This window comes from Balaenoptera acutorostrata, chromosome 13 (assembly GCF_949987535.1).
Source record: "Balaenoptera acutorostrata chromosome 13, mBalAcu1.1, whole genome shotgun sequence".
NCBI lineage: Eukaryota > Metazoa > Chordata > Mammalia > Artiodactyla > Balaenopteridae > Balaenoptera > Balaenoptera acutorostrata.
In genome coordinates this window covers 81703322-81728622 of record NC_080076.1, presented here as the reverse complement: position 1 = coordinate 81728622, position 25301 = coordinate 81703322, and the positions used below count along the sequence as shown (strand labels likewise).

The window sequence follows — 25301 nt, the reverse complement described above, 5'->3', positions numbered from 1 at the left end:
TCATTCTGAGGATGCACACGTGGATTCTATCTTCCTCTTGACTTTAGAGCAGTTTCAAGGGCCGGAAGAGGCATTGCTGGTTCCAACTGCGATGCGAGGGAAGATGCTGCAGGCTTGCTCTCACACTCTCTCTTGAGCTGTCAGGCTGTTGATTCTTTAATAAACACTCAGGAGGAGAGGCGTTAGGATGGGAAGAGCACTCTGGGCACCTCTGCGTGGGACTTTCCAAAATCAAAGAGGCCCAGGGAGCGTGACTGTCGCCTACGTGGCTTTCATTATGTGGCAACCTTTTAGTCCGGGCTCCAAGCAGTGGACAGGAATTTGACCCCAGAAGCTGTTCCATCCGCAGCTGGATGCAACCTGGTGGGGATGATGAAGCAGGTGGGGGGACTTTGGAAGGATCTGGCGGTTGAGGAAAACGGAAGAGGTGCTGTGGACGCTAGGGTGGGGTCTCTTCCTGTGCAACCCGTCCTCACTGCTGTGTCTCTGCCTCTCTGTCGGCCCCTGCCCCCTGCCCTGTTTTCTTCCTGCAGGACCACATCCCTGTTCCTTACCAGCCAGACTCTAGCAGCAATCCCTCGTCCACAACGTCCTCCACGCCCTCCTCGCCAGCACCCCCGCTCCCTCCCAGTGCCACGCCGCCTTCTCCCCTACACCCTTCTCCGCAGTGCACAAGGCAGCAGAAGAACCTCAACCTGCCAGGTACCTCCATGCTTGGGAAGCTACAGGGGGGAGCTCTGGGTTTGTGCCAGAGCCATTTCCAGACCAGTCCGTGCGTAAAGGCAATGGGTTGGAAGCATGTGGATTGAGTCTTACCATATGCAGGGCAGGTGCTACATATTACCTTATTTGATCTTTAGAGTAGCCATAACGTAAGTACGAGCAGCTCCATTTTACAGATGAGGAAACAGAGGCTCAGAGAGATAAAGGGACTCTTAGAGACTCAGTCTTTTGGGAAGCAGCAACCCAGGATCTCCACCTAAGTCTGAGTCCCAGGGGGAGCCATTGGCTCTGGAGCTGGCCATTGTCTTATGAGCTAAATCAGTTGAAACTGGCAACAGGGCTGCATTCTGAGTCCTACCCCAGACATCAGGACAGGGCTGTGAATGAGCGAGCTGGCGTCCGATATTCAGTATCCAGCTCTCTCATGTCCCTGCCCTGTGACCTCTGACTTCAGTTTTCTCATCTCTGAAAGGATATAGGTGGACGAGAGGACCCCAAAGGGTCTTGCAGCTCGCAAACTCCAGGGCACTCGGCTGCTGACCTGAGACTATGTGCTGGGCTGTGAGATGGTGGAGAGGCCGTCATGTGATGCTTTGGCTTCTCGGACTTAAGAAAGGGCTCTCTCTCTGCTCTTAGGCAGGCCAGACCTAAGAGTCTTCCTACCCCTTCCGGGGCCCAGCCCAGCCCACTTGCCATTCTAGGGCCCCGAGGACATTTCCAGCTCAGCCATATTGGCAGCGTCATAGCTGACTTCAAGACAGAGGCAGGTGGGATGAGGTCTGGCTTGGCCGGTTGGGACCAAAGTCTAGGTCTGTGTTGTTCAACATGGTACCCACTAGTCACGCATGGCTGTGTAAATTTAAACTAATTAAAATTAAATATAATTAAAATTTTAATTCCTCAGTCACACTAGCCACATTTCAGGTGCTTGTGAGCCACATGTGGCTAGTGGCTGCCATGCTGGACAGCACAGGTATAGACCATTTCCCACCACTGCAGAAAGTTCCACCGGACACTGCTGGTCTAGGGGCTGGTTTCCTCCTGAGCCAGCGAGCTTCACGCAGGGGGAAAAGAAATCCCAGGTCCGCAGCCACAGGTCACACCTGCAAGCCTAACCAGCCGTGAGAGAATATCTGGGAAACGAACGAAGACCCAACCCCACATCTGAGCAACACCCAGATACAACCACCCATTGAGGACAAGCTGATCACGTCACCTGCCCACACTGCTTCGATCTGGGCTGTGTCCAAAGGGATAGAGTGTATTTTAAAGACTTGCATCATGGAAATTTTTTGGTTAAGTCCAAGCCCGAGGCAGCCTCATACCTGTGGTGTGAGGGCCACTCACCTGGCAGCCAGCAAGGACCATAACGGGAGTCAGCAGCCGGAATCATTTCAGTAAGTGCCCCTGAGTCAACAAGGCAACAATTGCCCAGCATTTCCGTAGACTGAGGGTTCCCACCAGCACCCCGAGCCATTTCCACTTCTCTGGAAGGAGGGGAATGGAAAAAAGGCACTTTGACACCCCATGACCCCCCAATTTCTGGAGGGAGGGGCTGGGTCCTTTCCTAGAGCTGTACCACCCGCCACCCAAGACACACACTTAGGGCTATTTTCCCTGTAACTGTTTGCTACTTGTTTATGGGTGGGGAGGGGGGGCGGGAAAGAACCTCTTAAGGGAGAACCACGCATCAAAGCACCACAGCTCTTTTCGTCTCCAAAAGACTCTGCCGGCATCTTTAAACAAGAGACCTGACTCGACAGGGGCAGTCACTGTTCCATCAGTTCCTTTGTCCCTTCCGTCAGAGCCCCAGGGAGGGGTCTTGGCCAAGTTGCAGGGCTCGCCTGCCAATGGTTCTGCATCTACTCCATGGCAGGTCCCAACAGTGTCCTGACCCTCTTTGGGGAGTGGGCTAAGGGGTCCTTTGGGGGAAGGCACTTTTTTTTTTTTTTTTTTTTTTATTTATTTTTGGCTGTGCTGGGTCTTCGGTTCGTGCGAGGGCTTTCTCTAGTTGCGGCAAGTGGGGGCCACTCTTCATCGCGGTGCGGGGACCGCTCTTCATCGCGGTGCGCGGGCCTTTCACTATCGCGGCCCCTCCCGTTGCGGGGCACAGGCTCCAAACGCGCAGGCTCAGCAGCTGTGGCTCACGGGCCCAGCTGCTCCGTGGCATGTGGGATCTTCCCAGACCAGGGCTCGAACCCGTGTCTCCTGCATTAGCAGGCAGATTCTCAACCACTGCGCCACCAGGGAAGCCCGGGGAAGGCACTTTAGAACAGCAGTTAAGAGTGTGGGTTCTGGAGCCGGGCTGCTTGGGTTCAAATCCCAGCTCCGTCACTTAATAACTGCGTGATGTTGAACAAACTGCTTGCCTCTCTGTGCCTCTGTTCCCTCATCTGTACAACGGGGATAATAATAGTACCTACTCTGTAGAATCCTCGAAGGGCTAAACATTACCATACGTGTACAGAGCTTAGCAGAGCACCTGTCTTGTCCAAGAGCTCAACAAAGGTGAGCTATTTTCATTACTATTAGATAAACACAGGAATAGCAAATTACCATGGCTACCACTGCTAAGTAATCCGGGCCTAACTAGAATTGTGGAAATAAAGATGAAATCCCCATATACCATGGTATTGGGAGTAAGAATCAAATTAAACTTTGGGGGTAGGTAATTTGACATTGTCTGTCAAAGTTTCAAATGTACATTCCAATTACAATGTAGGTAATTTGGCATTGTCTGTCAAAGTTTCAAATGTACATTCCTTGGACCAGCAAAATCACTTGTAAGAATTTATATATAGAAATGTTTGCAAAGGGCACGGGGATCTGTATGTAAGGATTTCATGGCAACAGTAAAAAATCTGGACTCAACCCAAATGCCCATCAGGAGGGGAGTGTTTGAATACGCTAATATATCTGTATAACCAAATACTCAACCAAATATGCGAATATATCTGTATAACCAAATACTCAACCAAATACGCTAATATATCTGTATAACCAATATATATGTATAACCAAATACTCAGCCACACTTAAAAAGAATGGAGTAGCTCTTTGTAAATATCCTGACATGGAAAGATAGCCACAATATCTTTTAAGTGGAAAATAAGTGATGTGCAAAGCAACTGGTATAATAACAATCCTATTTATTGTAAAATGGTTTTATATATTTGTATATGTATGTTTAAATGTGTGTGTATATATATGTTTGTCTATGCACACACATGTCTGCAAGACTTCATGGCAGGTGTTCTAAGAAAAGGAATTTTCTTTTATGCACTTCTGTAACGTATATAAGAGCAAGGAATATGCACCAGTTTTATAACTGAATAATAACAATAAAATGCATTGTCGACAGGGAAAACAAACTAGGACCCTCCAGAAGGGCAGCCAGACCTTCCCTCTGTCTTAGGCGGTTTTTGCAAAATTCCCCCAGGGTGACAGGCATCTGTTCTGTTCATACAAGGCCCTGGTCACCTGTTACACTCTAGACTGTGAGCCTCTGTTGATGGGAAAAGGAGCTTTGGCTCTGGTTTCCTGCCAGATGTTGAGTTTTCTGAAGATTATTCAAGCTAATGCCTAGGCATAAAAATGTCCCTGGCATTGAATGATCTAGAATATTCTTTCTCTAAAACAGGCGGTGCGGTTAATGGTCATTTGGCTCATTTGCTAACCTCAGGGCACGTGAAGGACACCCACGGGCTTGGTGGGATTTGCGATTGTGCTCTGCTGGTCGGCTGGACCTCCTTGTGTTCCGCCACCCCCTTAAGAAGCCTGATGCCATGTTGGACGTGGCACAGTGTAGGGTGGAGTCAAGAGGGCTACATTTGGATCCCAGATTTGCCCCTTCCCACCTCTGTGGCCTTGAGTATGGCACTGGCCCTGTTTAGATCTCAGTTTCTCATCTGTAAAATGGGTCTAACTTGCAAGCTTGTGTGACATTTGATGTGGGAAGGTACATGAAGGGGTTGTAAGGGACTATTGTGTGGGTTTTAGAGGCTGGAGTGTTCAAATGCCTTCTTTCTGGGGCGTAACCGAGTGCCGTGTTTAGTGTCTGTCTCCTCCCTCAGAACGTCAGCTCCATGAGACTAGGAAACTAGTCTGCTTCATCCACCCCTCTGCGCCCAAAGCCCATCACAGTGCCCACTGCTGAAGGCACTGATTAGATGTTTGCTGAATGAGTGAGTGAACGAGTGACTTGAGGCTCATGCACTGCCCAGAGCTGCAGGTTTTTTTTTGTTTTTTTTCCTTTAAACTGTCTTCTGGCCCTCAGACTGCATTCATCCATTCCAATATCCTTAATGGGTGTTTATTAAGCATCTACTACACACCAGGTACTGTACAAGGCGCCACGTATGGAGCAAGGCACAAACCAGAAATGCCCTGTAAAAGTTTGCCGTTGCTGCTGTAGCAAATCACCACGAGCTTAGAGGCTTAAAGCAGCAGAAATTTATTATCTTGTGGTTATGGAGATCAGAAGTCCAAAATCAGTTTCACTGGGCTCAAAATCAAGGAGTTTGCAGAGCTGGTTTCTTTTGGAGGTTCTAGGAAGGAATCCATTTCCTTGCCTTTTCCCAGCTTCTAGAGGCTGCCTGCATTCCTTTGCTCATGGCCTCGCATCACTCCAGCCTCTGCCTCTGATATCACATCTCCTGTGATTCTCTCTGACTTGGATCCTCCTGCTTCCCTCTCGTAAGGACCCTTGTGATTATGTTTAGGGTTCACCCAGAGCATCCAGGATAATCGCCTCATCTCAAGATCCTTAACTTCATCACATCTGCCAAGTCCCTTTTGTCACGTAAGGTAACATATTCACGGGTTCCAGTGGCTGGGATATGGCCATCTTAGGGATGGGGGTGGGGGAGAGGGCGTCACTCTGCCTGTCACAGCCTCTGTTCTCATGGAGGTTATAGCTTAGCGGCAGGCACAGGTGTTAGCCGAGCAAACATACACATGAAAATAGGATTATAAATTGTGATAAGTGCTGTGAAGGGAAAGAACAGTGCTATGAGCAAGTTCAAGAAGAGAACAAGTTTAGGTTGAAAGGTCAGAGGCAGCTGAGTTCGGAAGACTGGCCAGAGAGGGCTGGTGGGGAGTTGTCCAAGCAAAGAGAGGGGAACACATGCAAAGCCCCTGCCACGGGAAAGAGCTGGAAAAAAATGTCCCAGTGGCTGGAGTGCCATAAGCAAGGCACCAAGCAAGACTCAGAGCTGCAGGGCTGAGGCCTGGCAGGGCCTTGTAGGGCTTGGCAGGAATTTAGATTTTATTTAAGACACAATGAGAGGCAGTTGCAAGGTTTAGGCAGGGGATATTTTGATCTTTCTTCTTTCCTTCTAGAGCCTTCCTTTCAGATGACCACTCAGGCTGCTCTCTGGGGAGCCCATAGGGAGGGAATGGGGGCTTCAGAGTGGAAGAGCCTTCTAAGTGGCCTGCTTGTCTCTCTGACCTCTGGTCATCTGCAGCCTCCCAGTTCCTGGGTCCTCTTTGATGCCAGAGAGCCAGGAGTCACTCGGGTTCATCTACTGCCCCTCGGACCTGCTTCTCGCTGGTGTCCGTTATCAGCAAGAAGAACAGGCAGGACTCACGGCGCCCTTTCCCTCCTCCTCTGGCCAAGACTCTCTCCCTTTTGGCCATCAGGAACGAGCTGTTATCAGGCACTTGAAGGGGTCCAGGCGGAGGCTGGCTCTGAGCGTGGAGGCATTTGCCACGTGTCCCATTGCCTGACACCTGTCCCATCTCAGAGTGGTGCCTTCTCTCCATCACCAGCCCCGCCTCCTTAAAAGAACACTTAACTGCCAGCTAACCTTTTCTGCAGACACTGAATCCTCAGTCCCAGTTGGGGAGGGAAGAGATCAACTAAATCTCTTGACAATCCCAGGTAGTTTTTCTTCTTTTAATTTTAGCCCCTTGTTGACTAACAAAATGTCTGCCTGCAATGAGAAAACCTAAGACCATAAACCTAAACCATTTATCTAATGGAAGAAAGGTCCCTGACATCATGGAGGTTGGATTTCTTTTAAAGCTTTGTTCTGTAACCTTGAATGAGTTGCTTCCCAGCCCAGGCACTTCATTTTCCAGAATCAAAAATGCATCCATTTCAATTCCAACTAGCTGAGATATTTGGGAATTGCTGTGCTAAAAGAGAGTTGAGTAATTCAACAAATGTGAGCACCTTACCCACTGGGTGCAAGGCACCAAACCAGGTGCTTGGGATCCTGAGATGCCAGGACTTGCTGTCCATCCTGGGGGGAATTTATAAATCAACTGCACCCTCAGGGGCAGCTAATGACTTAGCTCTTTGAAACTATCTGACTGTCTATGAATTATAAAGCATCCTTGTCTGTTAGTTAAGAGAGCTTAGAAAGAGATTGGCTTATGCATCGCAACTCATCCTGATTCTGCACGTTCTATGCACTCTTATCTCATGTCATGATGAGCTCAGCCCTATGAAGGAGAGATTTTTATTATCCCCATTTTACACATCTGGAAACTGAGACTTGGAGAGAGTTGCTGAAGCTTTTATAAGCAATCAAGGAAGAACAAGGATTCAGCCCTACAGGATCAGCTTATAGACTCCAGGCTTGGAACCGCTGTACTAACTCTTGGTGAGCCAGCTTGTCGCTGAATGAATAAAACTGTTTCTGGAAGTATATTCACCAACTCAGACTCATATCTGATCCCATCCCTGCTCACTGCCTTTACTTGAGGATATAAAACTCTGTGTGACCTGTCCCCCACCCCTGACACCCCTTGTACCCCCTGGTCCAGGCCCTCCATCCCACTGGAATAGGGGTAACATTGGAAACCTTGGGGATGTCCAGAACAACTGGCCTCCAGCGAACAGACTGGAAGTAAAATGAATTGTAAGAGAACGAGCAGTGAATTTGAGGAAGTTTCTTTTATATGATTTTTCCCTAAATATGGAAATTAATTCATGCCTGTGGTAGGCAGAATAATGGTCCCCCAAAGAGGACCACGCTCTAATCCTGGGTTCTGTGAATATGCTACTTTATACGGCAAAAAGACCTTTGCAGCTGTTAACTAAGTTAAGGATCTTGAGGTGGAAAGATTACCCTGGATTATCTGGGGGGACTCGAAATGGAATCATGAGGATCCTTATAAGAGCGAGATGAGAAGGTCAAAGACAGTAGAAGGCGATGTCGGGACGGAAGCAGAGATTGGGGTACGGGGCTGTGAGCCAAGAAATGCAGGCGGGCTCTACAGCTGGAAAAGGCAAGGAGTGGATTCTCCTTTGGAGCCTCCAGAAAGAATCAGTGCTGCCAACACCTTCATTTAGCCCCTTACAACTGTTTTTAGACTTCTGACCTCCAGAACTCGAAGAGGATAAAGTTGTACTGTCTTAAGCCATCCAGTTTATGGTAAGTTATTACAGCAGCAATAAGAAAACTAATACAATGCTCAATGCAGCCAATTGGAAATACAAGAAACACATAAAGGACTTCTTCCAGTTTTATTGAGATACAGTTGACATATAACATTGTATAAGTTTAAGGATATAATGATGTGATATATGTATCTGTTGCAAAACAACATCCATCACCTCACATAGTTATCCATTGTTTTTCCTTGTGATGAGAACTTTTAAGATCTCCTCTCTTAGCGTCTTTCAAATAGACAATACAGTATTGTTAATTACAGTCGCCATGCTGTACGTCACATCCCCAGGACTTATTTGTCTTATAACTAGGCATTTGTACCTTTTGACCACCTTCACCCAATTCTCCTATCCCCATTCCCCACTTCTGGCAATCACAGATCTGATCTCTGTTTCCATGAGTGTGTTTTTTTATAGATTCTGCATGTAAGTGAGATCATACTGTTTGTCTTTCTCTGTCTGACTTATTTCACTTAGCATAATACCCTCTAGGTCCATCCATGTTGTCACAAATGACAAGATTTCATTCTTTATTATGGCTGAATAGTTTTCAATTGTGTGTATGTATGTATGTATGTGTGTGTGTGTGTGTGTGTGTGTGTGTATATGTATATATATATTCTTTATCCATTTGTCTGTTGATGGGCACTTAGGTTGTTTCCATGTCTTTGGGATAGTGATTTCTTTTCCTTCAGATATATACCCAGAAGTGGAATCCCTGGATCATATGGTAGTTCTAATTTTAATTTTTTTAGGAACCCCCATACTGTTTTCTATCGTGGCTCTACCAATTTACATTCCCACCAACAATGCACAAGGGTTTCCTTTCCTTTACATCTTTACCAACACTTGTTATTTCTTGTCTTTTTGATAATAGACATCTGAACAGTTGTGAGGTGATACCTTATTGTGGTCATAAAAGATTTTTTTGAAGCCACTGTCATCGCTCTGCCAGAAGGGAGAAGATGACTGTGTTAGATTATGGCCTTGGAGGCTTTCCTCTCTGTATATGTGTGTCCTTACACATTTAACAAAGGTGGGATTGTGCTCAGGTTGGCTCTCTGAGTTGGGCTGCTCTGTTTTCAGGGAGTGTCAGTGGGAGGGTTGGCTTGGATGTTTCTGGCTTCTTTACACATGTTCTCAGTCCCTTGGAATTCGGGGTGTCTGCAGAAGTCTGGAAACCTCAGGGACGGGCAGAGAACCACAGGTGGCCGCAAGAGCCCCATTTGTTATCTGAAGGGCCCGCTCCGGGGCAGCGCTCACTGTGATGTTTTCTTTCTTTCGCAAGCGTCCCACTACTACAAATACAGGCAGCAGTTCATTTTCCCAGGTGAGTTTCATGTGAGCTCAGTTCCTCCCGAGCAAGCCCTCTGAGGCGTGGCAGCTGCTGGAGGGGATGGAGGCGAAGGTTGCCGGGGTGAATGAGCCCCAAGAGGATGAGGTGGAATCCCCAGACCACAGGCTGGCGACTGGCTATGGAGGTGGAGGAGGAAAGGGTGTGGGACAAGGCACTGACGAGGTCCCAGAGCACAGTAGGAAGGCCTGAGTGGGTGGTCTGCAGTGCAAGGATGGGCAAGGGTGAGGAGGGGTCTAGAACCACGTGGCAGGGGAGGGATGGTCAAAGGGGCTTGAATCGGGCACTGGGAGACGTGAAACCAAGTGGCCTCATCATCCCAAAGGGGACTCAGGAGTGAGGAGGATCCAGTGGGTGCTTCAGGCCAGAGGCTTAGGGCCTCCGGGGGCCCCCAGGTGGCAGTGGGGAACTTTGTTCAGGATGTCATCTAGACCACTCGTGCACCTAGGCAGGTAAATTCAAGTGGCCAGGGAAGGGAGAGAGGGGATTGGGCAGCCCCAGGGACTCATGGTCTGGTGAGAAGTTCTCAGCTGCCAGCATCTCCCGGGAATCAGGCTTTTGGGGGTGGTCGTGGACCCCGAGTTTGGTTTCTTACTGTCTAATCTTTGACTCTCAGATGTGGTGCCGGTGCCAGAGACGCCGACCCGGGCGCCCCAGGTCATCCTGCATCCAGTGACCTCGAATCCAATGTAAGTGGAACAGAGACCTTTTCCCCTGCCCTGGCCCTTCAGTTTGCTCAGGGTCCATGTCTTCTTTCTTCCTTCTCCTGGAATTGATGGGGTGGGAGGCGGGGGAGAAGTATGAGGGGGCCATAGAGACAAGGGAATAACTCAAGCTAAAAGAGAGAGAGTGTGACAGCCCAGGCCAAGAGAGGGACAGTACCCATCCCCTTGAGTCACTTCTGCCTTGTGTCCCTGGCCCTGCCGATCAAGTGTGATTTCCAGGGGCCAGACCATTTCCTTCAGACCCCCAGACCCTCCTATGATCAGAAAGACCACTTCCCCTAGGCAATAGCTAGAGCTTAATGAAAGGGCAATTATTCTGCATCATTATCCCCCTTTTAAAAAGGATAATTTAGGTTTATACCAGGGATCAGCAACTTACAGCCTATGGGACAAATCCAACTTTCAGCATATTTTTATAAATAAAGGTTTATTGGAACACAGCCATGCCCATTTGTTCACAATGTGCTGTCTATGGAGGCTTTCAGACTACAACAGCAGAGATGAGTAGTTGCAACAGAGACCATATGGCCTGCAAAGTGCAAAATATCTACTACCTGGCCCTTTGCAGAACAAGTTTGCTGATCCCTGGTTTATAACATTAGAAAAATAAAATAAGCTAATTTTGTGAAATTTGGACTATTCTGTAAAAAAAAGAAAGGAAAAATAATCACTTATAATTGCACCACTCTTAGAAGTGTGCTCTATTCATATTTTACATACTTGTGATCCACACTATATGCAATTTCCATCCTGCTCTGTTTATCCCTTAATGCTATAACATCACATTTTTTCATATTATTCTGGGCTCTTCATACACATTGATTTTAATGAATGTAAAATATCATATCGATGCGGAATAATTTCCTTAACCATTTCCCTACCGCTGGATCTTACATCTTCCCATATCTCACTGTTGTAAACAACTCTGCAACAAACATCTTTGTGTGTGGTGCCTTTAGCATCCTTAGGATACAGACCCTCTTTCCAGGTGGTCTATTGCTTGTGCAGCCAAAGTGAAATCACCTTCCTTAACTTCTTTGGTTGTGACCCAAGTCTGGGGCATGCTAGGGACCTAATTTTGATTTGACTTCTTTCCCAACTCACGTTTTTGCCTACTTGGTTTTTCTTCTGGCTACCCTAGCTGCTCCATCCTTTCTGACCCATGTTATAGCCTTTGTTAAAGACCCAAATGGTACATTTCTGAAATCAAAGGAGCAGCAACTTGCCTAGGGATATTGTGCTGACATCTAGCTCCAGATCATTTCTCTGCTGCACATAAACCAATTCCACAATTTGTGCAAGATGAACTCCAGGTTATTAACTGAGAGTCAGGGAGTGCCAGTGAAAAACGGAGTCAATAAGTGCCTGCGATCTGCTTAAATGTGCGTGGAGTGATGGGAACTGACTCTTTGCAGAAGGGAAATCATTTAATAGCCCCGGCTGCTATAATCACGCCTTGATGCAAGCAGAGGCGAGCAGTCCATTTTGTTGGGCATGAGGAAGGACTCCAGCTGCATTGTTCCACCCGAATCTCCCCCAGTGCGTCAGGTTTCCAGCATGTCAGCTGTTATGACGTGGTTTCTGCCTTCCCAAGCTGTACTGTAAATTATTGGTTAATAGGATGGCAAACGCTACTTCTTTCTCCTCTTTGAGTTCTTACAGTCTTCCAGACTCCCCCTCACCACTCCTCCTCCAGCAAGTGGACTGACTCTGTCTGCAGGGTCAGCAGCATTCTGGGTGAGGTCTGAGGGTCAAGATAGGGGAGGTCCCCCTCAAATGAGGAGATGGGTCGGGGGAATCTGCTAAGTTTCCACTGCGGAAGTAGGAAGGAGGTGTGGTGGCCATTGTGATCCCTTCCTCCTACAGTTCCAGCTCACTCCGTAAACACATTCTCTGCTCTAAAAACCCACTCGCCCCAAAATCCTTTAACACATATGGTGCCCCACATCTCCATCACATACCGTGTGCTCCAACACGCCCACACATCCCCAGTACATCACCAGTTACACTGTCAAGAATGGCACGCCCCCTCCCCCAGCATCCCCAGTATGTACACCCAACTCACACGCACACAGAACAACCCCTGCACAGAGCACATTCCATAATACCCACGCGGTCCTCGGTGGACACTTAGCCCTCACGCTGTGCCCCCAGCACCCATACCCAGCTTGTTCCCGTACTCAGAACACAACTGCAGCTCACAAGCTCATGAATGCATGAGTCACACACACACACACACACACGCCTGTGTCTTCCACTCCAATACAGTCTGGCTTCCTCCTCCTCCTTCTCACCCTGCACGTGTCTTCTGAACGTGATTGGCAAGGTGCAACTCAAAACACTGCTAACTTTCAAATATGTCCAGTAATCCTCTCTCCTGGGAATGTCCATCACCCTCCATTTATTCAATACATACCTAACTTTCAACCCTTGTTACTTGTAGCCTTTCTGCACAACAGTAGTAATATAAATATTCCTTAAAGTCAGGAAGCCGTGTCAATTTCAACTCTGTATCCCTCTAAAGGTCTGGCACTGTTCCTGGCACGTAATTCTAATCAAATGAATGAATGAATAAATGAGCAAAAAACCAAATGAACACTAGGATCCTTCCAAAAGATTCAGAACTGTAGAGATCTGGTTCATTCTTTCCTAGCAAACACCTAGAGCTCTAAGGATCCTGCCATCCATGGCATTTAGGCCAGTTTATAAGGGAACTGCTAGATTAGTGGAAACCAACAAAGAAAAATGAGCCCTGAGCAGGCCAGAAAATCTATTTAAGACAGTGTCCTTGCACACCACTCCTTGGTGGCAAGGTTATGGATTATTCTAGACACAAGCATTGAAGTGAAATTGGAGAAAAAGGCTTGGTGGTGAGGACTTCTCATTTTAAGACATTTCTTACATGGATCAAGTCAATGCATGGACCCATCTTTTCACCTGAGGGTCACGTTTATTTTTCTTTCTTTAAAGCTTGGAAGGAAATCCATTACTTCAAATTGAAGTGGAGCCAACCTCAGAGGTGAGAACCGGAGAGAAATGAAGCAACTCTTTCCGGGGGCTACCCACTTGGCAAAGCCGATTGATGTCTTTGATGACGCAGAGGGCTTGGGGCGGGCTGGGGGTGCAGTGGCCCTGTTTGATGGCTGTTCTAACTCCGGGATGACTAACGAGCGGGTGGCCCCTCCCGGCACTGAGCCTAATGGGCCGTTATATGGTGTGCATCACGGAAAAGCTAGTTGTGCAGAAGTTGGCAAGTGATTTGCGTTCTTAGTTGAAAATTCAGCTCAGGGCTGGGTGAGTACCAAGGGGGCTGTGCCCCGCTGCTTTCTAAAGAACATGTGGTAGGAGGAGATGGGAGCCTCAGGGACACTGGCTTGGCGGGGTGTTGAGAATGTTCTGGGGCTTCTTCCCACCTGCCAGAGCTCCCGGAGGAATAAATGAAGTCTTTGGGGTGAGAACCAGAGCCCTGACTCCTCGGCTCTGCTGGTGTGTCCTGAACTGAAGGGAGTGGAGTCAGGGTTTCCAGAGAAAATCATGTCCTTTTCTGGAACCATTGTGGTAGTTGGAAAATGACCGTGAAAGAAGGTGTATTTCCTGAGTGTGCCATTGGGGACAGCTTGCTCAGGTTTTGGGGTCAGAGAGACCTGTACCCAGCCAAGGGGCCACCTTCTCCGGCTGTCTTGTCAGACTCCAAGCCCCTGAAAATCCCCCCGGCTCAGGCACCTGCTGCTCCCCCATTCCAGCCAAAGAACCCAAGGGGCAGCACCCTGCAGCCCCAGGCGCCCCCAGACACCAGGCTGGGAAGGTAGGTCCCTGGGCCTTGAGTGTCTAACTGTTGCAGTGGTCACGTCTAAGTGTGCCTGAGTCATGTGGGCGTGCAGGGTAAAAATGCAGAGTCCTGGCCCTGGCCTTATGACATTCTGGTTCAGAAAATCTGGGTGGGGCCTAGGAATCTGCATTTTCTAAGCCATCCCAGCGGATGTTTCATACAGGCGGTCAGGTCTGTGCAAAGAACTCAACAGATCTTCGCCTTATTGAAAACCTCACACCACCCCCAGGGGCAGATGTCATTAGCCCCACTTTATGATGAGGAAAAGAAGGCCCAGAGAAGTGAAGTGACTTGCCCAAGGTCACACAGCGGCCATATTCCAGCTCATTTGGTCTGAGTGTTAGGCTCATTCTGTCAACCTCTCCCTCTTGTATCTCAGCTGCACAGGAACCCCAGGCCTCTGGCCTGTGCTGAATAGCTCTGACATCTCTCAGTTTCTGTCTCATCAATTCCAAATTCCCTGGGGAAGCGAAGGCCCTCCATGTCGAGGGTTGTCACATGTTATATGCAGGTGTATGGTGTACCCATATTTCAACCTGTCGTCTTTCTTACTCCCACATAAATAATCAGGCAAGTCAAAACATCATGGTCGAGCAGGAGGGCATCGGATATTAGCATTTGAGAGGCCTGAATCTTAATCCTAGCTCAGCCTGTCTGCCTGACCAGAGCTAGGCGCTTCCCACAGGGACCAACCATCCCTGTTTGCCAGTTTTCCAAGTGTGAGACTTTCAGTGCCCAAACGGGCAAAGTCATGGGAAACCGGAATACGTGGTCCTCCTGGCGTTTCCCCTCTCTGAGCCTCAGTTTCCCTTTAGCACAAGAGGGGTGGATCGCCAGGATCTCCCTGTCAGCTCCTTCACTGCAGTACAGTGATCGACAGGAGGTGCCTGGGCAAATGGAGAGACACGTGTGCACCAGCCGAAAACACACCGTGGGGCACAGTGGGACCCGGTGGGCAGGTGGGGCAGTGGTGGGAACTGACCCCTCTCCCCTCTGGCCGCAGAACGAGGAGGGTCACGATGAGGCCGAGGAGTCGGAGGATGACTTTGAGGAGATGAACCTGTCCCTCCTCTCGGCCCGGAGCTTCCCGCGCAAGGCTAGCCAGACCAGCATCTTCCTTCAGGAGTGGGACATCCCCTTTGAGCAGCTGGAGATCGGCGAGCTCATCGGAAAGGGCCGCTTCGGGCAGGTGTACCACGGCCGCTGGCACGGGGAGGTGGCCATCCGGCTGATCGACATTGAGAGGGATAACGAGGAGCAGCTCAAGGCCTTCAAGCGGGAGGTGATGGCCTACAGGCAGACGCGGCACGAGAACGTGGTGCTCTTCATGGGCGCCTGCATGAGCCCGCCCCACCTGGCCATCATCACCAGGTCAGTCCCAGCCGGCTCCCCGCCCGTGGACTCATCCCTGAAGCTCTGCTTCCGGCAGCGTTGAGAAATGCGGGTTCTGCTAAATTCAGCGTTCCGGTAAATGGGGAGTCTCTGGCTTTACCAATCACAACTTACATGGTTTTAAGATTTGCGATTCCAGAAAATACGATTAATGCTAGAACTCTTTGGCAGAGTGGTGCCCTGGCGCGGGCACCACATGGGAAGTCAGAAAGGCTGATTCGAAACCCGCCTGTGCTCCATGTTTGTGAAACAACGTCTCTGAGACTCACTTTCTCCAAATGTAAATTGAATGGATTAGGCTAAATCAGGGGTCAGCAAACTTTCTCTCTAAAGGGCCCAACAGTATTTTTGGCTTTGCGGGCCATGCAGTTTCTCTAGTGACTGCTCAACTCTGCTGCTGTAGTGCAAAAGCAGCCTCAGACAAGATGTAAATGGACGTATGTGGCTATGTGCCAATAAAACATTATTAACACAACCAGGCGAGGGGCTGGGTTTGGCCTGCAGACCCTAGTTTGTTGACCCCGGGACTGACATTCTGATGACTTGCTCTGGCTTTCATTAAAATCGCAGAGCACTTTTTGTAGAACTCTACCATTGTTGTTTTAAATATCCAGGATCCATGGTCTATAGCTGCACAAAAAGGGTAGTTAACAGAGCACTGACATTAAGAAAATGTCACATGATAGGAACTTTCTTGAACTTGCTCTCTCTAACCTGTAGGCATTGAAAAAAAATAGCTTTGGTTTCAGTTGAACAGTTGTGGAACAATCCTTTGGTGTGTTTTTAAACTCTGGCCTTTGCTCCTCTGTTGCATTAGGACTGGCCACAGCAGCAGTGTCCTTGGTGTGTCCTGTGGTGCCAAGTGTCCATTAGGAGCCTTCTCATTCTTATTCTCAGCCCAAGCAATAAGATCCCAAATACACAAGCCTCGCATTTTGGCAGGTGCCATAGTGGGAGCTGTGGGCTCAGGGAAGAGCTGCTATGTCTTTGATCTGTTCCCTTGTGATCCATACAAAGCCTTTTTGAGTCCATTTGTAAGACCTGGGTGATCGGTAGAAGGTGCGTTATTGTCTGTCACCATTGATTATGCAGTTGGTGGGTTGACTGGAACCCACGTGTCAAATGGTAAGTGCTTGCAAAGAATTAGAGATCTAAGGATGGCCCTTCAACCCTCCTTAAACCAGGGTAGAAATTGGCGGTTCTCAACTCTACACAGGACCAGAAGTGGCTCTCAAATAATCAGCCCAGATCATATTCAGGGGCTGAGCTGTCCTGATTAGGTGAGTGTATCAGTAAGCTTTTGCTGAGTAACAAATACCCCAAAGTCACAGTTTCTTTCTAGTCTGCAAACAGTTCTGGGCTGAGCCAGGCTCAATAGCTGGGCTCTTGGATGTGTCTGTGGTCTTCTGGCTGGTCAGACTGAGGGCTGGTCAGTCTCAGACGCCCTCACTCATGTGTCTGCTGGTTGGCAGACTGTCAGCTGGGGTGCCTCGGTTCTTCTCCACACAGCCTCTCATCCCCCTGACAGGCCAGCCTGGGCTCATTCCCATGGGTGGTCTCAGGGTTCCAAATGCAGCAAGACAACAAGAGGTCAAGCCCTGTTGGACAAGTGCCTTTCACATCTCTGTCTTTATTGCATTGGCTGATGTCCATTGGCCAAAGCAAGTCACGTGGCCAACCTCCATCCAAGGCATGGAGAACAGAGTCTGCCTTTAGATGGGAGGATTTGCAATGCCATGTTGCAAGAATGTGGATGCAGGGAGAGAGACAGTCTGTGGCCATTCTTACCACCTACCACTGCACATAAGACCCTTAGCTCCCTTTTCTTTCCCCTTTCTAGTATGTATCATCTATATTAGCAGGCTGTCAACGGTCCTTTACTTGAGGTGCACAAGTCTGGTTGGAAGGTGGTCTTTCCCCCACCACTGGCCTTCTGCCCACTGTTCCCACCAGTCTGTTAACCCAACACTCTCTCTGGTCAGCCCCTCACCTTCTGACCTGCTAACCCCTCTTTTTCAAATCCCCAAATTAGAAATTAGAAATCCATCATCTCTTCTCCTTTGCCTAGACCCTCTAAGGACCTCCCAGCCTCTGACTCTTTCAGGGATATCAGTGGAACCCAGTTACCCAAGCCTCCCTCCCCTCTTTCCCAAGGGCTGGCTAATTGGAAATGGATGGATTCAGTCAGCAGCCATCCTTGAAAAAAGAGTGGTCATTATGAAAATGTGTCGCTCCCCCTGCAAGCCAGCTGCGTTGGCAGCCCCTTTTCTATTACATACAAAATTCTGAGTCCCCCTCCCCAAGCACCATAACTGCCTGCAGATTTCACAAATAGCGCAGCCTTTTCCTGGCACCATGATAAAGACTCTGCAGCTTTGGGACATATAATTGGTCTCTGAAGTGTTTTGGTATTTTGTTTGAAGAAGCCAGATGAGCCTCAAAGAAGTGGCATTTATTCCATATTATTGTGTCATTATATATTTGTCTTAGGGAGCGGCTGAGTGCCCTCCTCTCTCCCGTTCAGCAACGTCCACTTGTTGGCCACCCAGGTTTCTTATCTGAACATTCAGTTTGAAACCAAATATTTGAGTAATTTGATTAATCACTCGCATTCGTGCAGTTGGTTGGCAGAGGTTGATGATTGGATGATAGCCAACCAACTGGAACAGTTTCTGGACCCTGGATTTATTTTACAGGGAACATAAGACCAGATAATTACCTTGCATATTCCGGATAAATTCACAATGGCGTGCTCTAGCCAATTACCTAGTAATTATCATTGAAGTTAACAAGTATTTCTAAGATTAGCTTCCTTGTAATGCGATGTATATGGCTCTTGGGGAATGAGTAATAACCAACTAGTTACCCAATTGCTAGATCCACAAATGCAATTAGCAGCAGTATTGCTAAATCGTTTCACGATTGGGTCATTATGAGATGATTGCAAAGCTATCGACAGTCGGCACAATTGCTCATTTTTTAAAACTCCAGATGGAATTTGAAAGCCAATAAAGATAGAGTTGAATGAAAGCATCTCTTCTCCTTCTACCTTGCTGCAGCGTTTCTTAGACCACAGTTTCCCCATCTGTAAAATGAGCAGGTAAAAGCAGATGTCTGTTGCAGGGTCCTTCTTTGGTTCTCTGAGACTGGGCTGTTTCAGAAGCAGACTGGAACTGCTCTAGAGCAGCACTTCCCAAAATATGGTCCACCAGGACTTCCTGCATTAGAGCCAACAAAGGGAGGTAGGTCGCTAAAATGCAGGCTCCTGGGTGCTACCTCTATTAGTTTCCTAGGGCTGTCATGACAAATTGCCACAAACTTGATGGCTTAAAACGCCACACATTCATTCTCTTACAGGTCTGCAGGTCAGAAGCCTGGAGTGGGTCTCGCTAGGCTAAAATCAAGGCAAGCCTGCTTTCTTTTCTGGAGGCTGTAGAGGAGAATCTGTGTCCTTGCCTTTCCCAGCTTTTGGAGCTGCTTTCCCTGCATTTCTTGGCTTGTGGCCCCTTCCTCCATCTTCAAAGCCAGCAGCATGGCGTCTTTGGGCGTCACGGGTCACATCTCCCTCTTACAAGAACTCTTGTGATTACATGTAGGATCCACCCAGATAATCCAAGATAATCTCCCATTTCAAGATGCTTGACTTGATCACACCCGCCAAGTCCCTTTTGCCATATAAAGTAACTGTCACAGTTTCTAGCGATTAGGAGCTGGATATCGTTGGGAGCCATTTTTCAGTCTGCCACATTACCCTCAGTCTGGTGCATCCAGTCTATTTGTAGGTGAAGCCTTTTCAACCAAGCTCCCCAGCCCATTCTAATTTGACTAATATTGGGGAACCCTGCCTTAAAGAGTGTCGCCAGGGAGTACTATTATGTGCCCAGCATTGGTGTCAGATGTGTCCAGCTAGTGCAAAGGGAAGTGGAAGCAGGGAAATTTTCCAAGGAAAATAGACCAGACAGAATTACATAGTATTGGGATCTCGGTGGGAGGTAACTTGTTATTTATCTGGTGACAGGGGTATGGGTCAACCTACCTTTGCTTGGGGCCATGGAGACAAAGACAAAGCAAATCCCTGAAATAGATGTCTCCGAGAGGGCTTCACTGGCGGATCCTGATCCCACTGAACCCATCCCAGCTGCGTTACAGATGTGGAAACTGAGACCAGGAGAGGAAAAGTGGAGCCAGGACAGGAGCACAGGTCTCCATCATCAATACACCTCATCCTCTGACAGCTTGAGAACCCCGTCCTTCTCCAATGCTTGTTCATCCATCCATCCATCCAACAGATATTTAGTAAACACTTATTAAGCACCAGGCATTTTGCTGGACGTTAGGGGATGATGGTGAGCAAGATAGACATGGACCCGGTTCACAGGGTGCTGTCGTTTTTAGTAGGAGAGACAGACTAGTACTAAAGTGGCAATGAGATAATTCAAGTAGGTCCCAGTCTGTTGAAGGAAACAAACGGGAGAGATGTGCTACAGAGGGACTTGGGTGTCAGGGTTATTTTGGGGGGGTATGTGTGGGGTCCAGGAAGCCTCTCTGAAGAAGTGGTATTTGGGCAGGGACCTGGATGCTAGGAGCCAGCTGTGCAGACTCGGGGACAGGGCACACCCAGCAGAGGGAACAGCAGATGCAAAGGTCCTGGGGTAGGAATAAGCAGGGAGTGTTTGAGGACCAGAAGGAAGACTGTGGTGGCAAAGCATGGTGGGTGAGGGCAAGAGGGTAGAAGATGAGGGTAAAGAAGCTGGCAGGAGCCAGATTGTGGAGGGGAGGGGGCTCTCAAGCCTGGTTGGGGAGCGGGGGGCTTTTAAAACAATACCGACACCTACCCCAGTCTCTCAACCTCGACACTGTGACATTTGGGGCTGGATGATTCATTTATGGGGGCTGCCCTGTGCGTTCTAGGATGTTTACAGCATCCCTGCCTCCTTCCCACTAGATGCCAGTAGTACCAAGTCCCTAGTTGCGATAACCCAGATGTCTTCAAACATTGCCAACGTCCCCTGGGGCAAAGTCGCCCCAGCTGAGAACCATTGCCCTAGGGTTTCTAATTTAATTAGCCTGGATGGGGCTGGGACCTCAGTACAAAACCTCCCCAGGTGACTCTATTGGCAGTCAGGAGATGCTCTGAGACCCTCTGTCGTAGGACCTAAAAGCTTGGTCTGGATTTTATGCTCCGTGCAGCAGGCAGGGACAACATCTAGTGTCTTTGAGAGCAAAAACTGGGAAACTTCCAAAATGAAGGGTGACAGCCCAAGGGAAGTATTTTGGCAGCTGCAGAGGCAACAGCAGTTCAAGGAAATGTCAGTTTATCTACCCTAACTTCCCAACATGATCGGAGAGCTGACGGCTTCAGCTGCCGCCAGCATCCTCTCCTCCAGCCCTTCCCTCTGCCCTTGGCCAGACAGGAAAGGCTGTGTTATGAAGACCGCCCTATCATGGTTGATGTTTTAACAGCAGACGAGGCTCTGCACCAGCGTAGGGGAAGCCTAGGGAGGGAGAAACTGCCTCATTCTCCCCAGAAAGGTTTATCACAATGTCTCGTTGTCCTCCTTAGCTTCTGCATCAGCCCTCCCTCAGGACAGGAGGACATGGAGAGCTGTGGGCCAGGCAGAGACTGTGGTTCTGTCACCTGCTTCCTTTTCTTGCAACTGAAGGAGGCACAGCTGATCTTCATTGTTGAAACAATTTCCCTGATTGAGGGGCATTTATTTAATGTTAATAAATGCAGAACCCCCAAAATAAACCCCCAAAAGCAACAGATTCCACCAGTCTTCAGCAAGGCACAGTGATGGTCTCCCGGTTATCACTGCGCCCATTTTACAGGTGGGAAAACTGAGGTCTGAGGTCGGCGAGGTCAAGGGAGCCCTTGCCCAGGTCATAGAACAAATAACTGGCAGAACTTGGAGATGAGCAATTGTACATCTGAATATTAGTCTAGCATGTTCCTTCTTTGCCACCGGGTTGAGGGGGATGGGCTCAGCTCATAAGCAATAACCGGTTGGGGGAGTTTGCCACCTTTGATCATATCCAAATCAGCTGGTGGACTTGGTAACAATACAAGGCCAGGCCCCGTCTCACTCCAACGAGCCAAGGCCTCTGACATTTTTATTAAGTTCCAGAGGATTGGGTACACCACAGTTTGAGAACCACTTTCTTATTAAACTGAGTTTCATTTTTTTGGAGCTTTGATTTTCTGTTTATGTACTTCTGAAATGCCCTGTAAGTTCCCATGGGGCCAACACACACACCTCTTCCGTATACACCCTAAATGACACCCCAGCTCTCTCCTTTCTCTCTCCCATTCTTGTCCTCTCTCCCACACCCCTTCTCTCATTCGTACAAACACATGCTGTCTTATTCTCTCTTTCCCTGTAAAAGACTCATTTCATTAATATTAGCAACTCACAAAGGTTGGGTAGCCCAGAAGTCCCCACCCCCCAAATAATTATCTAGAATTCCCCAAGTTGTTTAAATCTGTGCTTCATAGTGTGGACCCCTGACCAGCATCACCTGGACCCCTGACTAGCATCACCTGGGAACTTGTTAGAAATGCAAATTCATATCCCCTCCCCACCAATCAGAGGCTTGGGGGTGGGCCCAAGCCCCTCCAGGAGATTCTGATGCATGCTGGAGCTCAGACCCCTGCTTTAAAGAAACCTGTTCCTGCTTCCTGTGCCAGGCGAGCAGACTTTTCTACTGCCTAGCATTTCCTGCATACTTCGAAACCTCCTTGCCCCCTCACCCAGCAATTCTGCCAGGAAGCACGGAGAGCTGAGCAGCTGAGTCCAAGGTGAGTGAGGGCCTAGCATGTCCCCGTGTGAGAACCAGCAGGGGCCTTAGAGCCATCTCTTAGCTTCAGTTCACTAATGTACCTTCCACGGTCATTTACTGGACCTGTCTGAGAGCCAGGCTGGGGGCTGGATGCTCAGAACATAGTTCCTACATTTTACACAAGGACTTCATGTGCCAGTAGAAGAGACAGATAATAACAAGTTAAACAGACAATTAAGATAATTAAAGCACTTTGTTAAGTGCTATGAAGGCCACGAACAGCGGGAGGGCTGGGGTCGGAGCCACAGGTAAGCTACTTTGAAGAGGCGCTCAGAAGAGTTGTCCAGGGTGGGGGGGTGACATTTGAGCTGAGACCTAATGACGAGGAGGAGATGGCTGTGCAGAGAGGCAGAGGAAGCAGTCTAAGCAGCAGTACCGCAGGTGCAAAGCCCCTGAGGTTGTTACAGAACCAAATCTGGGTTTGCTCACCTACGCACAGTAAGGCCAACCTACTGACACCAGGTTGTGGTGAAGGAAGGTGCAGCATTTACTGCAGGGTGTCAAGCAAGGAGTACAGGCTGAACTCTCTAATGGCCTTCAGGGAAGTGTTTTTAAAGACAGAGTGAGGGAGGAGGGTGTGGGGTATGTGATCAGCTCGTGGACATTCTTCTGGTTGGTTGGTGGTGGAGTAATCGGGAGTCAACATCATCAATCTTCTGGTTCCAACCGGTGTGGTCTGGGGTCTACATGCTTGTGGGCAGCATGTAGTTAACTTCTTCCACCTGGTGGGGGATTCAGTGTCTGCAAAACAGCTCAGAGGATGTGGCTTAGGATATTATCTACAGCCCTTGATGAGGAACTGAAGGTCCTTGACTTTGCTTAATGGCTAAACTATTATTGTTTTGTCTTGCTTGACTGTTTTCCTTTGTTTCTGCATTTTCTCACTTCTCTAATTAAATTTGTTCTTTGAAATCCAGGGAAGGCCTGGGAGGCTAAAATTTTTCTATAAACTAGAGGCAAGGGGAGGACATGGCGGGGGGTGTCTATCCCGGGAAGGGTTCTGCTCGGTTACAATCCCCCCTTTTCTTCGATACTCCTCAATCTTGAGGGGGAACAGGGGCGGGACGAGAAAAGGAATAAAGTTTTGGGTACAGAGGTTACTCATAACCTCGGCAGAGGAACCCGGTTTTAGGTGGACTGAGTTTCATGGTGGGAATGAGATGGGCACGTCTGAGGACCACAAGGAAGCAAGTGCGAGTGACGGCAGGGTGGGGGGAGGGAAGGAGCTGCGGGGCCTCAGAAGTGCAGCTGAAGCCTTGGAGTTTATCCTAATGCCGGGGAAGCTAGTGAAAGATTTTAAACAGGAGCTGCTCCCTCCACTCTGGAAGTTTCCCGGTGGCCTGGCTGCTGTCTCCTCTGACACTCAGCTGCTTGTATCAAATGTGTCGAAACTCATTTGGTCGAGAGCCATGAGGCCGTCGACCAAGCCCAGCTTTGAAGGACACAGGCCGAGGTGTCCCGGCCGTCAGCGTGGTGTTTCTACCGCGTGGAGCTTCAGGAAAGATACTGAATGATTCCTTTGCATTTGGGGACACAGTGAACTTCATCAAGATGCTTTTACAGGGACGGGAGTAGGAGGGAGTGTTACCTAAACGTCTGGTCTCTGGAGGGGCTTGGGCCGTGCACCCCAGGAAAGAGAAGGAAGGAAGGGCAGCGTTTCCCCACTGCTGTCGGGAAGATTTTATTTCTCGTTTAGTGTGTGTCATCAGTCCCGTTGCTGGGTGTCCGGAGTCCAAGCGCAATTCTGCAGTCATGTCATCTTGACTGTATTGCCCCCATGCACACGACATCCAGCCCGTCCCCATCTCCCAGGGGTGAGGTAGTAATGAAATCCCACAGGGCCTCATTTGCACAGCATTTTAAATCCAGTAAATATCGGGAGCTATGTAATAGGTTATTTATTTCCAACTCCAAATCAGTTCCTGTTTTTCATGTTTTCAAATATAATAGTGCCAAGCTGCTATGTTTGACAAATGGAGGACGCTGCCTTCTGCTAAGATGGTAATTCAGTGCCTGAATGAGATCTCGACTTACTTTTTCTGTAACTCTGTACTTGTGGGCTTTCTGATTTTTTTTTCTTCAGGCCAGTTTGACTGTCCTAAATATATCATACAAGAGTTGGGAGGCCTGAGCACATGAAGATTCCTCCCCCCGCCCCCGTCATCTAGTGGAATTGGCTTCCTTTTATGTTCAAAAAGCTGAATTGCTTTCCCTTTTTATAAAGCACAGCTGAAAAGGTTTTTTTTTTGTCTGTGGCTGTCTTCAATTGTGCTGGAATTTAAAATGCCACGGCACTTTTGTGAAGGAAGCCTATAAATGTACTAAATCATTATTATTATTATTAGCATCATTTCATGTATATTGTACATGCCTGTTGGTAAATGATCATGTGACCAGCAGAGGACTTGCATGGGTGAAGATTATGCCACTGGCCACCACTTTCCTCAGATCTCAAAGATTCTACACTGGCATGTGTGACAGCTGTCATCCCTTGACTTTTGCGTCTTATTACACAAGTGATAACTCGTTTGTTGTTGAAAATACAGATCAGCAAAAAGAAGAAAGTGAAATTCACCCAGAATGTCTCCAGCCAGAGAGAATCACATTAACATTTTGCTCTGTATCCTTCCAGGCAGTTTTCTGAGTATATATGCCAACTCACAGTCTGTATTTGTCAGGGTAATAGTAGCTGCTGTAACAAATAAGCCTTGAAACATTAAGTGGCTTAACTTAAGTGGCTTAACATCCTCCTTAATAACATTAAGTGGCTTAACTCAAGAGAAATGTATTTCTTGCTCATGTAATAGTTCGAGGTGGGTGTTTCTGGATGGCAGGTGGCTGTTCTCCATGTGTAGAGGGATTCACACCCAATCCCATCTTTTGGAGCTGTCCCCAGGGCTCAGAATCCTCTGCTTCTAGTTGGGCAAAGAGGAAGAACATGAAGGGTCATATGGGAGGTATCCATGAGCCAAGCTGAGAAGTGGTGCACATCATTCCACTCGTGTACCATAGGCTGTCCCAGCCCCTTGGCCACACCTG

The 25301-nt window shown here is 48.4% G+C and overlaps 1 protein-coding gene across 1 annotated transcript in view; it reads left to right on the top strand.

Annotated features, from left to right (window-relative positions):
* Nucleotides 1-25301, top strand: part of KSR2 (kinase suppressor of ras 2) — a 394653-nt gene that overhangs the window by 324124 nt on the left and 45228 nt on the right. Inside the window, exons 10-14 of the mRNA XM_007189467.1 lie at nt 534-702; nt 9411-9452; nt 10093-10165; nt 13172-13220; nt 15034-15401. Coding sequence (XP_007189529.1) covers nt 534-702; nt 9411-9452; nt 10093-10165; nt 13172-13220; nt 15034-15401 — 701 coding nt within the window. The remainder of the gene's footprint in view (nt 1-533; nt 703-9410; nt 9453-10092; nt 10166-13171; nt 13221-15033; nt 15402-25301) is intronic.